The sequence below is a fragment of the Diabrotica virgifera genome, chromosome 8 (genome assembly GCF_917563875.1).
Source record: "Diabrotica virgifera virgifera chromosome 8, PGI_DIABVI_V3a".
Lineage (NCBI taxonomy): Eukaryota > Metazoa > Arthropoda > Insecta > Coleoptera > Chrysomelidae > Diabrotica > Diabrotica virgifera.
In genome coordinates this window covers 24,939,565-24,958,814 of record NC_065450.1, presented here as the reverse complement: position 1 = coordinate 24,958,814, position 19,250 = coordinate 24,939,565, and the positions used below count along the sequence as shown (strand labels likewise).

The window sequence follows — 19,250 nt, the reverse complement described above, 5'->3', positions numbered from 1 at the left end:
TAAAATAACGTGTGGTATAAAGAATAATAAATATAAAAGATGGACAATTTAGTCCAGAATTTTGGTCAGATTGTAAACGTCGGGTTATTAAAATAATTAGTTGATACTATTAGAAGTTTTGTTATAAGTTTTTTTTTATAAATAGTGTATTATTTTTTGAGGTTATGTTACTTGTAAACAAAAATTTTTTATTCATATAAATGAAAAAACATAGAGACCAGTTTTGCCAGATTGGGTAAATCCATTTGGATGTTCGTTTTGTAGTTTATTTCAATCCTTGTTGAGCCATTTTATAATAAGGTACCTGGCCCAATAAGGCCCGTCTTATTTAATTATTTTTAAATAAATATTACAGTGGGTGATCATATTATTAGATCCACCTCAGAAAATTTTACTTTTGTTTAATAATGGTATGTAAGTTTTTTCTTTATACGGTCCACGTTGCCTTTGAAACTTTGGAAATGGATGTTATGTTTCTGTTGGAGTGATTAGTATTGAATATTAAAGTTTTTATTTCTGCTATTTTCCTTGCCGAGATGTCTTTGGATTTCCCATGATGTTCTGGTACCACTAGTGTAACGAACGCGCAATTTTTTACTAAATTCGCAAAAAATAGTATAGGCCTGTCAGAATATCACTAGAGAGCAATGGAAACTCGTAGAGTTTATTATAACTCTAAACACCAAGAATACAAAATAATAGGCACACGAGTTGCAAGCTAGGCTGGGCAGCACTGACAAACAATGGCATCTGAGTCACGAATTGCCACTATATTTTCAGACTATTTATTGCACTTTTTTAAAGTGTAACAAGACAGCCAAATGGAAACAAATCCATTAATATATGATACAGCTCAATTATATACCCTTCCTCTAAAACATTGAATTTTACTAGGAGGCTCTAATAATCTGATCACCCACTGTAAGTATTCGATTTAATTTCTCAAATCAATGGAAAACGAATGGAAGGCTTATGCTCTTTCATTTTACTATGGTACATTTTACCAAATTTTAATACTTTTTAATACAAAGTTATAACGGTTTTTTCAAAATCAGTGTTGTGGGCCTTATTGGGTACAGTCAGTGGCGTAACAAACTCCGTCGGGGCCCCCCCGCAGAATTTGAAATGAGGCCCCCTTTAACCCGGGAGCAGTCGCGCCGTTAGAAAAAATCCAACTTTTTATCCTTTTCCGTGATAAATTTATAACAAATTTTGCAACATAACTTTCCACTTGTAAGTGCCCCGAAGAAATTGCAGTAATGCGTGGGATTTTTTTTAATTTCTTTTTTATTTCGCAATTAGAAACTATGTTTAAATATGGGTGATTCGCCAAAATAGACGGCAATTTCGAGGTAGAGAAATTTAATTTAAAACATGATTTAGAATTAGTTCATTTTTAAATATTTTTTATAAAATGAGCTAATCAACTTGGCCATGATACCAGCAGAGATCATTTTCAAATATTTTCCGAAAAACGGAAATGTTGTGACTTCGGAGTTGACAAGTGTCCACGGTGTTGACGTAATTCTCTGTTAATTGAAATTTATGATCTTAACAATTAAATAAAAACTGGTATGTAATAAAACTATACAAAACACTTCCATTTTGATATAAAGTCCTACAGAAAAACATGAAAAATAGGTAAAATATCAATTGCGTCGGAGTTGACTTAGACCGGCCTTCGTGTTGACAAAACTTTCCAATATTTAGCCGTGCCTTGTCCGTTAAACTTCAAAAATCTAATCTGCTTTTGAACACAATCTTGGCATTTCCTTTCTACACATTCTTCTGTCTTTTCTCCATTTTCTTCATGTCAACATAATGATTTGTTATCCGCTTCCACACATGAGCTCCATGTTTTCACATAATGTGCCTACATAGACAGCAGATGTCTCTTTTATCAACATTAGAGAAGACTACCCAAAATGGTATATTCTTACAGAAATAAGCATAGCTCCAAAAAAATTACTTTCTTTCATAAAATCTTTATTTAACGATTTTGGGGGCTTTCGCCTTCATTTTTCCGTCGTACTCCAGTGTATACGGGCCATTTTCTATAAAAAGAACATAATTACCAAACCGACCGAAACATCTTGACAGTTTACCCAGTAACCATTTTCATATATCAGACTAAATTTAAATTGTGAGTTTAGTTCGAACCTTCGATGTGTAAACATCGCTCCGCTTTGTTGAAGGAAATGTTAATCAATAAGTAATAATACTAATTACATAGTTAGTGAAATAAAGTGAATCAGCATTCTTATCAGTTTAAACATATCAAGTAAGTGACTAGAATTAATTAGCAAAATATAAAAAGTAACAAAAAGAAGAAAACAAAAAGTCAGCTTGAATCATTCTGAATTTCTAATATTAATTATGCCTACTACAAATAATTGCCATTGGGGCGTGTCAAAAATTAATACCACCGAAGGAAGCAAACGACTCCAGTACCGTAAATTGTTCAGTATGTCTAGCACATTGGCACGGTGTCTGCTCGTCCCCAACCTACGGATCTCGAACCAAATACGCTACGAGCTTGGATATGTGAAAATTGTCTTAACACAAAATTGACAAGCGCACATGAGGATGTTCAATCCATTAGATTTAACGCTATTATGGCTCAGCTTAACACAATTCAAGCTACCTTTACAACAAAAATTGAAGAATTATCTGCGCTGGTCACAGCCCAAAATGCAGAAATTATTGCCTGCAACAAAAATATAACTGCACTACAATCAGAAAACCAACAACTTAATAGAAGAGTTGAAGTCCTAGAAAAAAAGTTTCTGGACCATGAAGAAATGCACATAGAGGTAATGGAAAGGATTAAACGACAACAGAATGTCATCGTTATGGGACTCTCTGAAACGCCTAATGATTTTGAAGAAGCCAAGAACCTAATTAATCATATATTACCCTCTAAAAATGTTCCCATTGCTTCAACCTCTCGATTAGGAAAAATCAGAACAGATGGAAAACCTCGACCCCTTAAAATTGTTGTCGATTCTCGTGAAACTACAATCGATATCATGAAACGGAAAACAAATATTTCAAAAACTGTCTATCCCACCGTATACTTAAAATCAGATTTGACTCCAAATCAATCTAAACACTTGACAGAGCTAAGACAACAACTTCAGCAACGTAGTAATGACGGCGAAAAAAAACTTAACAATAAAATACGTCAAAAACATACCCAAGATTGTTGAGTTGCCCACTTCAAAAAGATATCGGGAAGAAGAGGGTTCACCACGCTCTTCATCTGAAATAAAAATCTCCAAAGCAGACACTAGAAATAATATATAGCAACCAATAATTTTGTTGTTTTGGAACTGTCAAGGGTTCACTAATCTAAAAGACTTTGTCGAAGAAAATAAAGATTTTTCTATTTTATGTGTATGTGAAACGTGGTTATCAGATAAAATTCAAATTACTCCTGCTTTTTTAAAAAATATAATATTCTAAGCTCACCTGCTGTAAAGGAAAAGTCGACCGGCAGAGCCAGTGGCGGTATCTGTATACTCTATAAAAATTCATTTAAACTAGAGCTATTAGATGCCTCCCCTTGGTGGATAATCTGCGAGTTGACTCTTTCTCTCCATGAAAAAATCATACTATGCTCAGTGTATTTTAAACCCTCATTAGATCTTTCACACGTGTTGGATATTTTTCAAACATGTTTATTAGATATTATAGATAATCTTCAAAACACGCCTGTAGTTATAGGGGGTGACTTTAACTGTAGAGTAGCTGAACTTAATTTAGTACCACCTGAGATTTTAGAGGATACAAATGTCTTTGACCAGAGAACATCTAATGATAAAGTACTTAACACCAGAGGGCGTAATATTATCGATTTTATGTCAGAAAACTCTTTTTGTTTATTAAACGGTCGTACAATTTCAGACTCACCGGCTCAGTTTACGTATGTTAGTTCTATAGGTAAAAGTGTAATTGACTTTGCTTGGATATCCAACTCATCGCTATCACTTGTTCAGGACTTTTATGTTTTAAATGAATATAGCTCATCTGATCACTTTGCCATAGCTCTTTCTTTAAACTTAAATATATTCGACGGAAATAACTGTACTAATGGTTCCTCCAGTAATACTTCACACACTATATATAAATGGAATGAAGAACTAACATTAACCTACAATATATTAATGGCAAACTCTCCCCGAATTCAATATAATTCTCAGTTGCACAATTCATACAATAATCTATATACTGCAAGAACAGAAACAGCCACAAAGTTAAATATGATCAAAAAAACAGGATCATTTCATACCAAAATATTCTCATCCCCTTGGTTCGATTATGAATGTCTTTGTTTAAGAAAGCAGGTTAAACATGAATTAAAAATATGCAAAGTAAATAATTTCTCAGAAAGCACCAAACTAAAATATGTACAGATAAAAAAAGAATACAAGACAACACTAAAATTCAAAAAACAAATCTATTTTAATAACATAATAACTGATTTAAGTAACAGCCGAAACCCTAAAACTTTTTGGTCAACCTTAAAAAAATTTCGTAGTTATTCGCCTTCATCAAATTTACCCATGAATGTATGGCAAACCTTTTACAGAGATATATACCCTCCTAAAATAATTTCGTTTATTACATATTACGATGTTAGACATCAATTTCTGGACAAATCCATAACACCTGATGAGATTTATTTAGTTTTAAACAATTGCAAAAACAACAAAAGTCCAGGAAATGATAAAATATCCTATGAGTTTTATAAATATTTACCAAATAATTGGATCTTGTACATGACTTGTTTGTTCAATAACATATTTAATACAGCTACATTACCTAGAACTTGGACTGAAGTAATATTAAAAATGATACACAAAAAGGGGCCTATCGACAATTCTTCTAACTACAGAGGAATTGCTCTAATGTCTTGCTTAGAAAAAATATTCACACAAGTATTACTCAACAGACTTAATGAGTGGACAGATAATAACAACATTATTCCTGAAATTCAATCTGGATTTCGAAAACATCGAAGCTGCATTGACAATGTATTTGTTCTTAACTCGATCATACAGTCACGATTAAGGTTAAAAAACGCAAAGTATTCGTTGCATTTGTGGACTACAAGAGGGCTTTCGATTCTGTTAGCCACAACTTGTTATGGCAAAAACTGTACAATATAGGGGTTAGTGGTCGCATAATTTTACTTTTAAGAAATATATACAATGAAGCATCAATGCAAGTAGCTGCCTCAAATGGATTCACCTCCCAACTTGATATAAGTGCCGGAGTTCTACAGGGTGAATCATTAAGCCCGATTCTATTCTCATTATTTCTCGCAGACATAGAAACATTTTTTCTCGATAGCGGGGTTACTGGCATAAACATCGGAAATAAACGAGACATCGTATTATTACTTTATGCTGACGATTTAGTCATCGTAGCAGAGTCTGAAGTGGAATTAGGTAAGAGTCTAAGAGCATTGGAAAGATATAGTGACCAAAATTATCTTGAAGTTAACACTAGCAAACCAAAATAGTTGTTTTTTCTAGAGGAGGCGGTATCCCAAAAGCCTGTACTTTCAGTTATAAGAACAAACCTATCGATATTGTCTCTAAATTTACATATTTGGGCATTACTTTTTCGTCTTCTTCGCTTTTTAGAGAAATAGCATATGATACCGTTCAAAAGGCCAAACATGCCATCGGAGCAACAATACCGCTCATGACAAAATCCAAGATGGATAGTTGGACATCCCGAATACATCTGCTAAATTCCTTAATTCTTAGCATAGTAACTAACTGCATTGCCATTTGGGGGTTACGATACGCCGACATACTAGAACGGGTGCAATTAACATTTTTAAAACGTATCCTTTTGGTTCCTATCAATACGCCAGATTTTGCTGTTCGACTTGAAACAAGTACAGCTAAATATTCATCTGTGATATTTAAACACATGCTAAACTGGCTCATTAAACTTTATGAGATGGAAGAAAATCGATTACCTAAAATGTGCTTTCTACGTCAACTGGAAATCACAAGGATAGAGAATAAATATAATTGGGCATCGCAAGTTAAAAATCTGTTAGAATTTGCAAACTGTCAAAGATCATGGAGAGATATCAATATAGCGTTCCTAAAAGCAAACAAAAATGACTTAATAGACACATTTAAACAAAAGGTAAACCAAAATGATTTGCGACAACTGAATGACTCATCATTTCTCACTTTTTATAGAGCTTTAGACCTGAGCGATCAACCACAACAGTATCTTCATATTCGAATGCTTCTACAATTCGCCAGAACAATAGCACAACTTAGACTGTCGAATGAGTTTTGTATTCGGTTCACTTTTCAAGGACTAACATATAAGATTGATCCAAAGCAGTTATGTACAATATGCAACAAACGTGAGCTGGAAACTCTGCGTCACCTTCTGTTCGAATGTTCCATTTACACAGCAATGAGACCACAGAATATCTGTTAAATCTAGACCATTTAGCAAACACCCTGAATAATATTACACCCTCTACCGCGAAAACAATTTCAAATCATATATGGAATATTCTGAAGCTACGAGCTTTCGTAATTAACGAATAAAAAAAAATTAATAATGCAAGCTCTAATTTCTCAATGTATTATTAGCGTACCTTAAAGATTATTAGTAGCACTTACAAAAAAAGTATCCGAATAACTCACAAGTTTGTTTCTGTTTCTTTTTTATTTACTTATTTATTTTAAAATTTATAATGTAAGTAATATTGCAGTTACGTCTTCCCTTAATCTCATTATATATTTATCTTGTTCTTCCTAGATATGTAATTAAGTATATGTATGTGTGTGCGGGTAGGTGGGTATAGGTGTGTATGTTTATATAATATGTAATATAGGTATGTCTATATATGTATAAGTTTGTATTCTAGAACTTACTTGCATTTTTATACTTTTTTAATGCTATTTATATCTAAGTTATTTATGTACATGTAGCGAACTAAATTTCTTGTTATGAAACTGTAAAGTTTTTATAAACAATAAAATTCTATCTATCTAGCTATCAAAAAATGACGTTACCGATACGAAATTTTAATACGTATATTATACGTATAAATTTATTCGTTTCTGAAACGTGGCTCTTTGGTAGGTTTTAATACGTATGAATTTATTCGTCTCTAACAGGTGGCTTTTTGGAAGGTATGGACACGTATATATCTTGTTTTAGATTTCTCTTGAGGTTTACAAGAAATTATTTCACACTTGAACTCTTTAAGTGGAGCATAGAGAGTCGGTTAAAACTCGAAAGCGAGTCCTATTTTGGGCTAAAGCCATCACCTCATTCCAAGACTTTCCTTGACCTCTTATCTCGTCCATACTTGATCTACTTCAAATTTGTACTGGGCGTGCTCTCGCCTAGTTAACGTATAGGCCAATCAAGTTAGGTTTTTACTAGACATAACGGAAAAGACGAGGTTTGACAGTTGAAATGTGTAGTATGAGATATTACAAAAAGACTACCATCTTTGGATTCATCAATTTTTTAGTGGAACATTTTTTAAATAAACAATCAAAACGTCAAACTTAGTTTTTTACTCATAACTTAAAAACTTTTATTTAGAAATTTGACGTCCACAGGTAACTTTCTCAGAAAAAAAAAAGATACATCGAATGAGATACGTTAAATAAAAATCGGTTAATAAACAAAAAAGTTATTGCAAAACGGATGACAAAATCACTGTTTTTGAATATAGTTAATAACAATTTTATTGTTTGTTAAAATACGTTTTAATATACCCAAAATTGAAGGCACTATGGTGTTTGAATGGTGTGCAAAAAATTGTCCAGATCTGTTAAATAGTTTTCGTAAAATTGAATTTTATAAAATTTGTTGAAAAACGAGCTAATTTCTGAGGCTGGTCCAGATAATATGGCTGAATGTATCTCAATAATCCGGTACTCATTTCCTTCGTTAAGATGTATACTAACAGCTTATGAAAAAAAAATTACATATACGTACACAAAATTATTTGTTAATAAATAGCAGTTTTTCAGCTTATAAACAATTACAATAATTTCGTAGAAATTAGATCAAATTAAATGGCAATAAAAAATACTAGGTCTGGATCCCGCGTATGAAAAAAAAGTTGATTAATAGCAAGCTGAAAATTTGTTAATAGCTTAAGGGTGTCTAGTCGGATAAACTTTGATATATGAGAACACTGTAACAGGGGCAGTTTTAATTGTGGAACAGGTTAAAAATTTGGAACGGTCAGACCACGAAAACGGCACATTTATTTTGTCCGACAGAACAGACTTAAACGCTCCGAACAGAGATTAAAATCTCATGCAAAAATCAGACTGCTATTTATCACCTGTCATAGTTCCTCTCATTTGACATATTCTACATGTTCCACTCATTAAAACGCCCATTTGGTGATAAATAGCAGTCTGATTTTTGCATGAGAGTTTAATCTCTGTTCGGAGAGTTTAAGTCTGTTCTGTCGGACAAAATACATGTGCCGTTTTCGTGGTCTGACCGTTCCAAATTTTTAACCTGTTCCACAATTAAAACTTCCCCTGTTCCAGTGTTCCCATATATCAAAGTTTGTCCGACTAGACACCCTTAAACTATTAACAAATTTTCAGCTTGCTATTAATCAACTTTTTTTTCATACGCGGGATCCAGACCTATACGGAAAGCTGGTTAAAATACACAACTTTAAAAAAAAAATTTTAGGTCCTACGACCCTTAGGGTCTGAGATAGCCCCTTTTTTTTTGAAAAAATCACTGTTACGTTAATTAACAACACTAAGAGCTGAAATTAACCAGTCATTTCTAAGAAAAGTCAAAGTTTTTAGTAAGAAAAAATGTTAAAAATTGTTTAAATAGGAGTGTTATAAACACAGAGTATTTTGCGTTCCGACTAAAGTAAAAAATAGCGGGCGTAGTCGACTGACTGAATAGTGGGCGCGGTTGGCGACCGGCTTGCGGCAGCAACTATTAAAATTACGTTATCCCGACCACAAAAATCCACTTTAAGGTGAATGACAAATTTTCGTCATTCCTTATGTTTTCGAGGTCTCTGAATCCGAATATGGAGTTAATTTTTTTCTAGAATTAGTGGAACATGTTCAAAAATCAAATGTTATGCAAAAATGCGAAAAATAAATTTTGATGATTTTTCAATTTTAACTCACTGTATTTTTGGTCGCTGTAAATATTTCCTTTTGAAAATTTTACTGTGTTATCTTTGAAGCATTTAGATAACAATGAGATTTGTCCAAAATGACTCAACACGTTAAAAGAGAAGTTGTTAATTTTTTAACATTTTGTCGTCAGATTTCGTTAGTTTCATGTTTACTTAAAAAAGTTGAGTGACAAACATTTTAGTTTATAATTTTAATTAACACAGAAATAAAATATAATTTATGAAGTTTTCCAAAAAAATTTAATTTAAAATATGCAATACGAAAAATGTTATGTGACTTTATAGACGAGCGGCACACCCCAAAAAAAGCTTATTTCTCGAGATACTGATACTAATTTTGGTCATACTTTATATTTTTGATGGTGCTCAAAACTAAAATTAGGGTTGTTTTGAATTTTACGTGGGGGAACATTATAAAAATCGCAACTTTACCTTAAAAATAAAAAAAATCACGTTTTTTTGAGTTTAATTTGCTACAACTCTGTTCCATTGTAATATTTTTTTCTGATATTTTTATAGTATATATTTCTCACCTTTCTGAAGACAATGGGACCTGCTTCAATATTTCTGTCTTGCCATAAAGAAAGTTATAAATTGTTTGAAGTAAAAGGTGCAGATTCATGAATTGCAAAGTTGTATCGCAAAAGTTGAGTAACAAAATTTGAAATTTAGCTGTTTAATTAATTTTAAGTTAAAATCTAGAGTACAGAGAACAAAATGTTTTATAGAAAAACAGTGGTGTAACTTTTAATTTTAAGAAAAACGTGATTTCATCTTTTTTTTATTTTTAGGGTAAAATTGCGATTTTGACAATGTTTCCCCATCTAAAATTCAAAATAAAACTCATTTTCGTTTTCAGCACCATAAAAAGTATAAAGTAAGACCAAAATTAGCCATTCACCACACCGTGGTTGATATCTCGAGAAATGAGCGTTTTTTTGGGGGGAGTACCACGTACCACTCGTCTATAAGCTCGCGTAACTTTTTTTCTGTTGCATATTTTGACTTTGTGGCCTTTTTATTGTTATTTTTTAAATTTATTTATTTAAAATATAATTTTACTAAATAAATGTGCAACATAATAATATTCATAAAATTCAAGTTTCTACCAAAATATATAAATATAATATTAAGCTTCAAATCCGGTATACTGTCAATGTTAAAAATGGGCTGCAACGGTCTAGCACTAGCGAATGCTAGTCCGCGAATTTATTCTCATTCGGCTGCGCCCATCATTTTTTTTACTTTAGTCGGAACGCAAAATACTCTTTCTTTATAACAATACTGTTTAAAACAATTTTTAACATTTTTTCTTGCAAAAAACTTTGTTAAAAACTTTGACTTTTCTTATAAAATATTGGTTAATTTCAGATCTTAGTGTTGTTAATTAACGTAACAGTGATTTTTTCAAAAAAAGAGGCTATCTCAGACCCCAAGGGTCGTAGGACCTAAAAATTTTTTTTAGAAGTTGTGTATTTTAACCAACTTTCAGTATTTTTTATTGCCATTTAATTTGATCTAATTTCTACGAAATTATTGTAATTGTTTATAAGCTTAAAAACTGCTATTTATTAACAAATAACTTTGTGTACGTACATGTATTTTTTTTTACTTTTTTTTTCATAGGGTATTAGTATACATCTTAACGAAGGAAATGAGTCCCTGATTATTGAGATACATTCAGCCATATTAACTGGACCAGCCTCAGAACTTAGCTCGTTTTTCAAAAAATTTTATAACCAAATTAAATTTTGCAAAACCTATTTAACAGATCTGGACCATTTTTTGCACACCATTCAAACACCATAATGCCCTCAAGTTTAGGTATATTTAAACATATTTTAATAAACAATAAAATTGTTATTAACAATATTCAAAAACAGTGATTTTGTCGTCCGTTTTGCAATAACTTTTTTGTTTATTAACCGATTTTAATTTGGTGTATCTCATTCGATGTATCTTTTTTTTTGAAAAAGTTACCTGTGGACGTCAAATTTCTAAATAAACAAGTTTTTAAGTTATGAGCAAAAAACTAAGTTTGACGTTTTGATTGTTTATTTAAAAAATGTTCCACTAAAAAATTGATGAATCCCAAGATGGTAGCCTTTTTGTAATATCTCATACTACACATTTCAACTATCAAACCTCGTCTTTTCAATTATGTCGAAAAACGGCTTATTTTTTACTAACTTGATTGGTCTAGTACTGTTCACTCTAGTACAAGCTTTGGCATAAAAGAACAATTTTGATGTTATACTTCTTTGGAGCGATTGGATTATCAGTGCAAATACAGTGTGAAAAAAATATATTAGTGTTTTTAGTAAATACAGTGATGAGCGTGCTAATAACCGGCAAAATAGCGCAAAAGATGGAAAACATATTAAATTGTGAGATAAAAAGAAATAAAACTAGTAGAGTTGTTAAATTTAGCGTTAGTAACATATAAATTGAGATTATATTGATTGTCTCCCACCTTTAGACCTATCAAAGGAGTATGTCAACTAAAACTGTCACTGTGACAGTGGCATTTCTCAAATTCGTCGAATACGTCTAAAGGTGGGAAGCAATCAATATAATGTTAATCTATAAGTTACTATCGCTAAATTTAACACCTCCACTAGGTTCATCTCTTTTTATCTCACAACTTAATATGTTTTCCATCTTTTGCTTTATTTTGCCGGTTATTAGTGCGCTCATCACTGTATATTTAGTATAATTTTTGTGTCTTTGGATTTGTTTTCGTCGGGAATAGGACGCTAGGTATTAAAATATGATGAAAAGAAGATTAAAAAGCAATCTGAATATTTGTACAATCTATTTGTACAATAATTCATGTTGTTGTTTTGCCTTACCTACTTTTTTAATTTTTGATACTGTTTTAACAAAATGTTTTGAAAAGTAGTAAGTAAGTATTAAAATTAGTGTAATATTCGAATAAATTACAAATAAACTATTTAATAGTTATTTATAAGTGTTAAAAGTACAATTTTAAGGCACGCATGTGAAAGTTTGCAGAATGAGTGAAGCGAATTCTGCAATTCACATGAGTGCCTTAAAATTTTACTTTTTAACACGTATATCATACAATATTTTTTCTACAAACGTCTGATATATCAACAATTATAATTTATTCATTCTCAATTACAGGACAATACCTACAAAAACTTTTACGTGAAATTGACTTGACATTCCATTTTTATATTTTTCTTGAAATTACATCAAAACTGACTATACTGTCAATATGTAAATCATAACAACTAATAGTCTTTATAGTTTTAATTTTAATAGTTGTTTTCTACAAACTCAACGTGTTAAAAATGCAATAATGCAATTTAAATTAAATTAAAAAAAACCTTTTAAGCCACCTTTTTCAAATTGCGCAAGTTGTACTATTAATATTAATGTTAAAGCACTATTGTTTGTTTTTTAACCAAGAGGAGTGATTCAAATTTACCGCGCCGTAATGCTTGTTTCTAATTGGTCCAACCGCAGCCAAGTTTACTCCACTGTTATTAAATTTTGACACTAATCACATTTATGAAATTTTGGCACTTCTGTCATTTTATAGGTTAATTAAGTATATCGGCGATTTTTTGTGTTTTCTGCATTATTCCTTTAATTTTTAGATTTTTAGTCTACTTTTATATAAAAACAGTTGTTTTTAGAATTCTTTAGCGATGTGTTAGTATAATATAATATGTATGGATTATCATCGAAAGGTGATATGATCAACGAAAAAAGAAGATGAATTTGGTGACGTTTCTAGTAACTTTCTTGGGCGTGAATCTGTCTTTTTAGTTTACTCCTCTTGGTAAAAAAATCAACTATAGTGCCTTAAAATAGTGTTAAAAATTGCATTTTTAACACGTTTATAGAAAAAATATATTTATTCCGCTGAAACTTTTTTTTAGTAGTAAATACTTTTAGATATACTTAAAAAAACTAGGTACTTAAAACCAATAATCACACTTGATTTTCTCCACTGGTTACACCTAAATGTATTTTCAACTGGTTCAAAAAAAATTCACACATGTAGAGTTTTTCTCGTTGCATTCGTAAATGTCTTTTCAAATTACTTGCAGCAAAAAACTGCTTCAAACAAGTTTCACACTTTTACGATTTTTCTCCTGTGTGTACTCTCAAATGTGTTTTAAAATGACCATTTTGAGAAAATTGTTTAAAACAAATTTCACACTTGTATGGTTTTTCACAAGTGTGCACTCTCAAATGTGTTTTCAAATCACTATTTTGAGAAAACTGTTTAAAACAAATTTCACACTTGTATGGTTTTTCTCCAGTGTGTGTGCTTTTATGTTGTTTTAAACTACTTGCTGCGGTAAACTGCTTAAAACAAATTTCACACTTGTACGGTTTTTCTCCAGTGTGCACTCTCAAATGTTTTTTTAAATTAGATGCTTCGTTAAATTGCCTAAAACAAATTTCACAGTTGTAGGGTTTTTCTCCAGTGTGCACTCTCAAATGTTTCTTCAAAGAACTTGCATGGCTAAACCGTTTAAAACAAATTTCGCACATGTATGGTTTTTGTCCAGTGTGCACTCTCAAATGTTTTCTCAAAGAACTTACATCGTTAAACTGCTTACAACAAATTTCACACTTGTACGGTTTTTCTCCAGTGTGCACTCTCAAATGTTTCTTCAAAGAACTTGCATGGCTAAACCGTTTAAAACAAATTTCACACTTGTAAGGTTTGTCCCCAGTGTGCACTCTCAAATGAATTTTCAAATGACTTATTTGTGAAAACTGCTTTAAACAAATTTCACACTTGTATGGTTTTTGCCCAGTGTGCACTCTCAAATGTACTTTCAAATCACTTGTTCTAGTAAACTGCTTAAAACATGTTTCACACTTGTACGGGTTTTCTCCAGTGTGCACTCTCAAATGTTTTTTCAAATTAGATGCTTCGTTAAATTGCCTAAAACAAATTTCACACTTAAGAGGTTTTCTTCCAGTGTGTGTTCTCAAATGGGTTTTCAAAAGACCCATTCGAGAAAACGGCTTAAAACAAATTTCACAATTGTAACGTCTCTGTCCAGTTCCAGTTTTCATAACTTTATTTAATATTTTTCCTTCTGCATGTTGACCTGTACATTTTCCTTTATTCTCCACCTGGGGACAATCTAAAATACAAAACAACTATAAACATTTTACTTCAAACAGTCACTTCAATGTAAAAAAATAAACATTTTACTGCAAAAATATAGGAATTAAAATTATAGCCCAATTTGTCATTTTTAAGTGTATTCCACCATTAGTAGACCGATCAAATAAAATTACAATACATGTAAATCAAAATGTAATTCCGTACAGGTTGAAATAAATTTTTTATCAAAGTTTAGGTCCAAACAAAATATATTTTCAAGAAAGTATATGATTCATATGAGGGGATCATTGTTTAAATAATTAAGAACTGGTAATTTTTGCACAAAATTTACTTTTTTAACTCCTGCGTTAATTTGTGTTTTTGTTAAGGATTTTACAATTAATTTCTGCAAAGATGAAGAAAAAGTCTTTTATATGAGACTTACTAAATTAAATTTGACCCCTAATTTATTTAAATAATTGTAAATCAAAATTGAAAAACAAATTTCCAAAAAAATATTATTTGCAATATAAATAAGCGCTAGAAAATATTTTGTTTTACAGAGTAAGTTGCGCTATGATATCACTATAAATTGACAAAAAAATTGGTTGATAAATATTGAGTAGTTCATGAGATATTTAATTTGTTTATAAAAAATTACCATTTTTTCAATTGCAAAAACGCGGTTGTTGGCGATAGAGTATACAAGTTTTTAAGATTTCATTTGTTTTATTTTTATGTATATTTTCGATAAATGTATTGACAAATCAAAATTTCAATTAAACACCCCTCCAAAATGGCGTTTGAAAATTGGTGTAATTTGTTTAAAACTTATTTTTTCAATAACATCGCCAGGATTAAAAATTTTGAAATTATTTTTCTATATTCGTATTCTTGGTAATTTTTGACATATCCACAAGAAAATAAAAATTTTCTAGATGCATTTTTTGCTGAGATAGCTTTTCCCTGTTTAAAAATTCATAATTTGTTTATTTATCAATATTGACATTTAAAAGTACGTGAGTACATCTATTAACCTTAATACTTAACAATGTCATTTATACACATAATAAAAATTGTAGAATATTTTGAAAAATGATGATATTCGTAGGACCTTAAATGAAAACTTTTTGTCTGAAAATTTACGGAGGAGTAGTTTCCAATATATCCGTTAATAATGGACCAATTTCAAGGTTTTCTTTTAAATTGGAGTAGCATATGAAAACAATAGCATCTGCATGACCCTCTTTGCCATAAATAATCATTAACTAGTTATAAACGATTTTTTTTTCAAAAAATTGTTTTTCTCTAGTTTTGTGATAAATAAAAGTTGGCACCAAAGATAATCACAAAAGAGCATTTAGACAAATTTTTATTTTAAAAATTTAACAAAATAGTAAAATTTTGTTAAAGAATCATAAAAAACTTTTTTCTTTGTACAAATCATTGGCAAAATCTCACAAAGGTAATGTGAATACAAAATATAATCGTTGCAATCCGTGACTGCACGCCGGGGTTTGTCCTAGTTGGGTCAGAGAGAGCAGCATATGTGCCTCCTGATGAGAGACTAATCAGTTTCGAAACCGGTAGAAGTGCTTGCTGCACTCTCTGATTGGACTAAAATAATGATGCGGTGTAGTTTCGTGTTGCAACGAAATTGAAAATGGTTATTCATTTTTGATTTACATGTTTACTCTGATTGGAGTACCAAGGGAACCATTCTCGTTGGAACTTTACCTCGCTAAGCAGATGGGACGCGAATTATAAATTGTAAAATTCCCCCATTTTTCTTAGTCTCAGCCTCCGTTAAGGCTTGCAAATTGTAGAAGCCTCGGAGGTGTTACCAGAGAAGGTTCCCATTGTTTTCAATCTGGTAGGATGTAGAGTAACATTTTTGGATGTTGTTTTAAGTGCTATTAGATTGAAAACTTAGTTTTTTGCTAGCAGTTGCCGCTAGGGCATCCCTGCCAGTTCGTTCGTTGCAATCCGTGACTGTACGCCGGGGTCTGTCCTAGTTGGGTCAGAGAGAGCAGCATATGTGCCTCCTGATGAGAGACTAATAAGTTTCGAAACCGGTAGAGGTGCTTGCTGCTCTCTCTGATTGAACTGGAATAATGATGCGGCTGTAGTTTCGTGTTGTAACGAAATTGAAAATGGTTATTCATTTTTGACAAAATATAATATATAAAAAAATGGAGGACAACCTCTATATAAATAATTGTATATAAGTGAATATAAATTAACAAATAGATACACAATTTTTACTATTTTTAGTGTATTACCTAAAAAGATGATAAAATTAAATGTAAAATACATATATATTAACATTGTACAATGAAAAAAGTCTTTAACAAATTTTTAATGCTAATTCATATTTTTTTTATAAAAAATCTTTTTTGTCAACTTTTATTTAAAACATCTAGAGAAAAAAAAAATGAAAAAAATTGTTTATAACAAATTGACGAATATTTATAAGCTACCATAAACTAAAAAAAAAACATTGAAATTGGTCCATTATTAACGAAGATATTGCACCACTTTTCATGCAAAAAGTTTTCAGTTAAGGTCGCTACGAAAATCATTATTTTTTTTAAATATTCTAAAATTTTAACTCTATGTATAAATAACATTTTTAAGTAGTAAGGTTGATAGATGTACTCACGCACTTTAAAACGTTAATATTGATAAATAAACAAATTATGAATTTTTAAACTTGGAAAAGTTATCTCGGCAAAACATGGATCTAGAAATTTGTTTTCTTTTGTAAGTGTGTCAAAAACTACCAGGAACACGAATATCGAAAAATAATTTCAAAATTTTTAATACCGGTGATGTTATTAAAAAAAAATTTTAAACAAATTACACCAATTTTCAAACGCCATTTTGAAACGGTGTTTAATTAAAATTTTAATTTGTCAATACATTTTCGAAAATATACATAAAAGCAAACAAAATAAGATGTTTAAAACTTGTATACTCTACCGGCAACAACCGCGTTTTCGCAATTGAAAAAATGTTAATTTTTTATAAACAAATTAAATATCTCATAAACTACTCAATATTTATTAACCATTTTTTTTGTCGATTTATAGTGATATCATAGTGCAACTTTTTCTGCAAAACAAAATATTTTATTGTGCTTATTTATATTGCAAATAATATTTTTTTGGAAATTTGTTTTTCAATTTTGATTTGCAATTATTTAAATAAATTAAGGGTCAAATTTAATTTAGTAGGTCTTATATAAAAGATTGTTTCTTCATCTTTGCAGAAAAAAATTGTAAAATCCTTAATAAAACAAGAATTACCGCAGCAGTTAAAAAAGTAAATTTTGTGCAAAAATTACCCATTTTTAATTATTTAAACAATGATCCCCTCATATGAATCATATACTTTCTTGAAAATATCTTTTGTTTTGACCTAAACTTTAATAAAAAATTTATTCCAACCTGTACGGATTTACATTTTGATTTTATTGTATTTTATAGGTGTATAGATACTCCTTACAGCTTAATGCCAGTTGACAACACTTGTTTGTACTGTTTTTGCCAATTAGAGATCAGATTTTGTTCAAATTTATTAGACAAATACATTTATAGTGCAGTCAGTGCTGGTATTTGACTCCGAATTATATCCTATTGCATCAATTTACTTGATATTTTCACTGTAAGTAGGGAATAGCGCAAGAAACAAGAAAAGTCTACCCTACAGCCGATGGCGCTTTTATCTTTGGGAGTTGTTTAAAATAACCACGGAAGTGGTTAGAGAACCTAATTCTAAGCATAAACTGTAATTTCTGAAAACACGATACTTTTTGGCTTATTCGTGGTTGAAAATTTGCTATTTTCATTGAATTACTCTTTAGGCAGTTTTTTGCGACTACCTTAAAAATTATGCATCTAACGAAAAAACTATACATTTATGTATAAGAAATTTACATAAATGTACATTTATAAGAAATATGGTATGTGAAAAAATATCTTTTTTGTGCATGCTCAAATCGATGTATTCAACTTAAAATAACAGAGAAATGATCGATTTTAGGCGTATAATGCTACCAATACCTACCAAACTAAGCGAGATAAGGTGCAAAAAAATTTATGAAAAATGTATTTTATGGAAAAAGGAGAATTTTTTTTAAGCCTTCATCCACCAGAATTTAAATGTATCGTTTTCTTCTACAACATCTGGCCAGTTGGTTGCTTAAACCAGTGTCAATAAAACATAAACACACACACCTTCTACAACACCTTTTTTTATAGTGTTATTTCTATGTTCAAAAAATTGGACGGGTTTAAAATAGTAGGATTTTGAGAAAAATAAGATCAAATTAAAGAGTAGTCCTGTACAACGGCCTCCTTAATTCAGATGGACTTACCCAAGTTTTTTTTATGTACACTGCGCGTCATAGAAAACGGGCACCCCCAAAAATGGGTCATGTTTGTTGTCTCGTATCCCCTAAACCTCTCGTGCGGTTTAAGTAATTTTTTTAACATGTTACAGTCTTATTCTTTAACAATATCGCTGTAATAATATTGTTGCTAAACAGGTTAATTTTCATGTATACCGGGTGTACGAATCAAACTGTGTTTTTTCTCAAGGTTCGCAACACCCTGTGGAATATTCTAGCATTTATAACGATCCGTGAACTTAGCCCGAAAAAGTCGGGAAAAAAATGTGATCGATGTCATTCGATTATCCATTGATTGTCCACCATGTTATTTCGTTAGTCCACCCATCAATTTTTTTTATAAACAAAAATTTCTTTTTGGGCTAACTTCACAAATCCACAAATTTTCGAAAATTAAAAAAAAACTCTTGCTCTATTGTTTGTCCATGTTTGTCTTCCAAACCATTTTTTTGTCCACCCACTGATATTTTTAAAATAATTTTTTTATATGTAATATATTCCTTACAGATAATAGGACAGTACCGCCGAAAAAGTACTTCAGACAT

At 30.8% G+C, this 19,250-nt stretch overlaps 2 protein-coding genes across 2 annotated transcripts in view; one reads left to right on the top strand and one right to left on the bottom strand.

Annotated features, from left to right (window-relative positions):
- LOC126890693 (uncharacterized) overlaps window positions 1-19,250 on the top strand; it is a 233,973-nt gene that overhangs the window by 116,334 nt on the left and 98,389 nt on the right. The window lies entirely within an intron of this gene.
- LOC126890696 (zinc finger protein 235-like) overlaps window positions 11,907-19,250 on the bottom strand; it is a 63,204-nt gene continuing 55,860 nt past the window's right edge. Inside the window, exon 2 of the mRNA XM_050659847.1 lies at window positions 11,907-14,331. Coding sequence (XP_050515804.1) covers window positions 13,307-14,260 — 954 coding nt within the window. The 5' untranslated portion in view covers window positions 14,261-14,331 and the 3' untranslated portion in view covers window positions 11,907-13,306. The remainder of the gene's footprint in view (window positions 14,332-19,250) is intronic.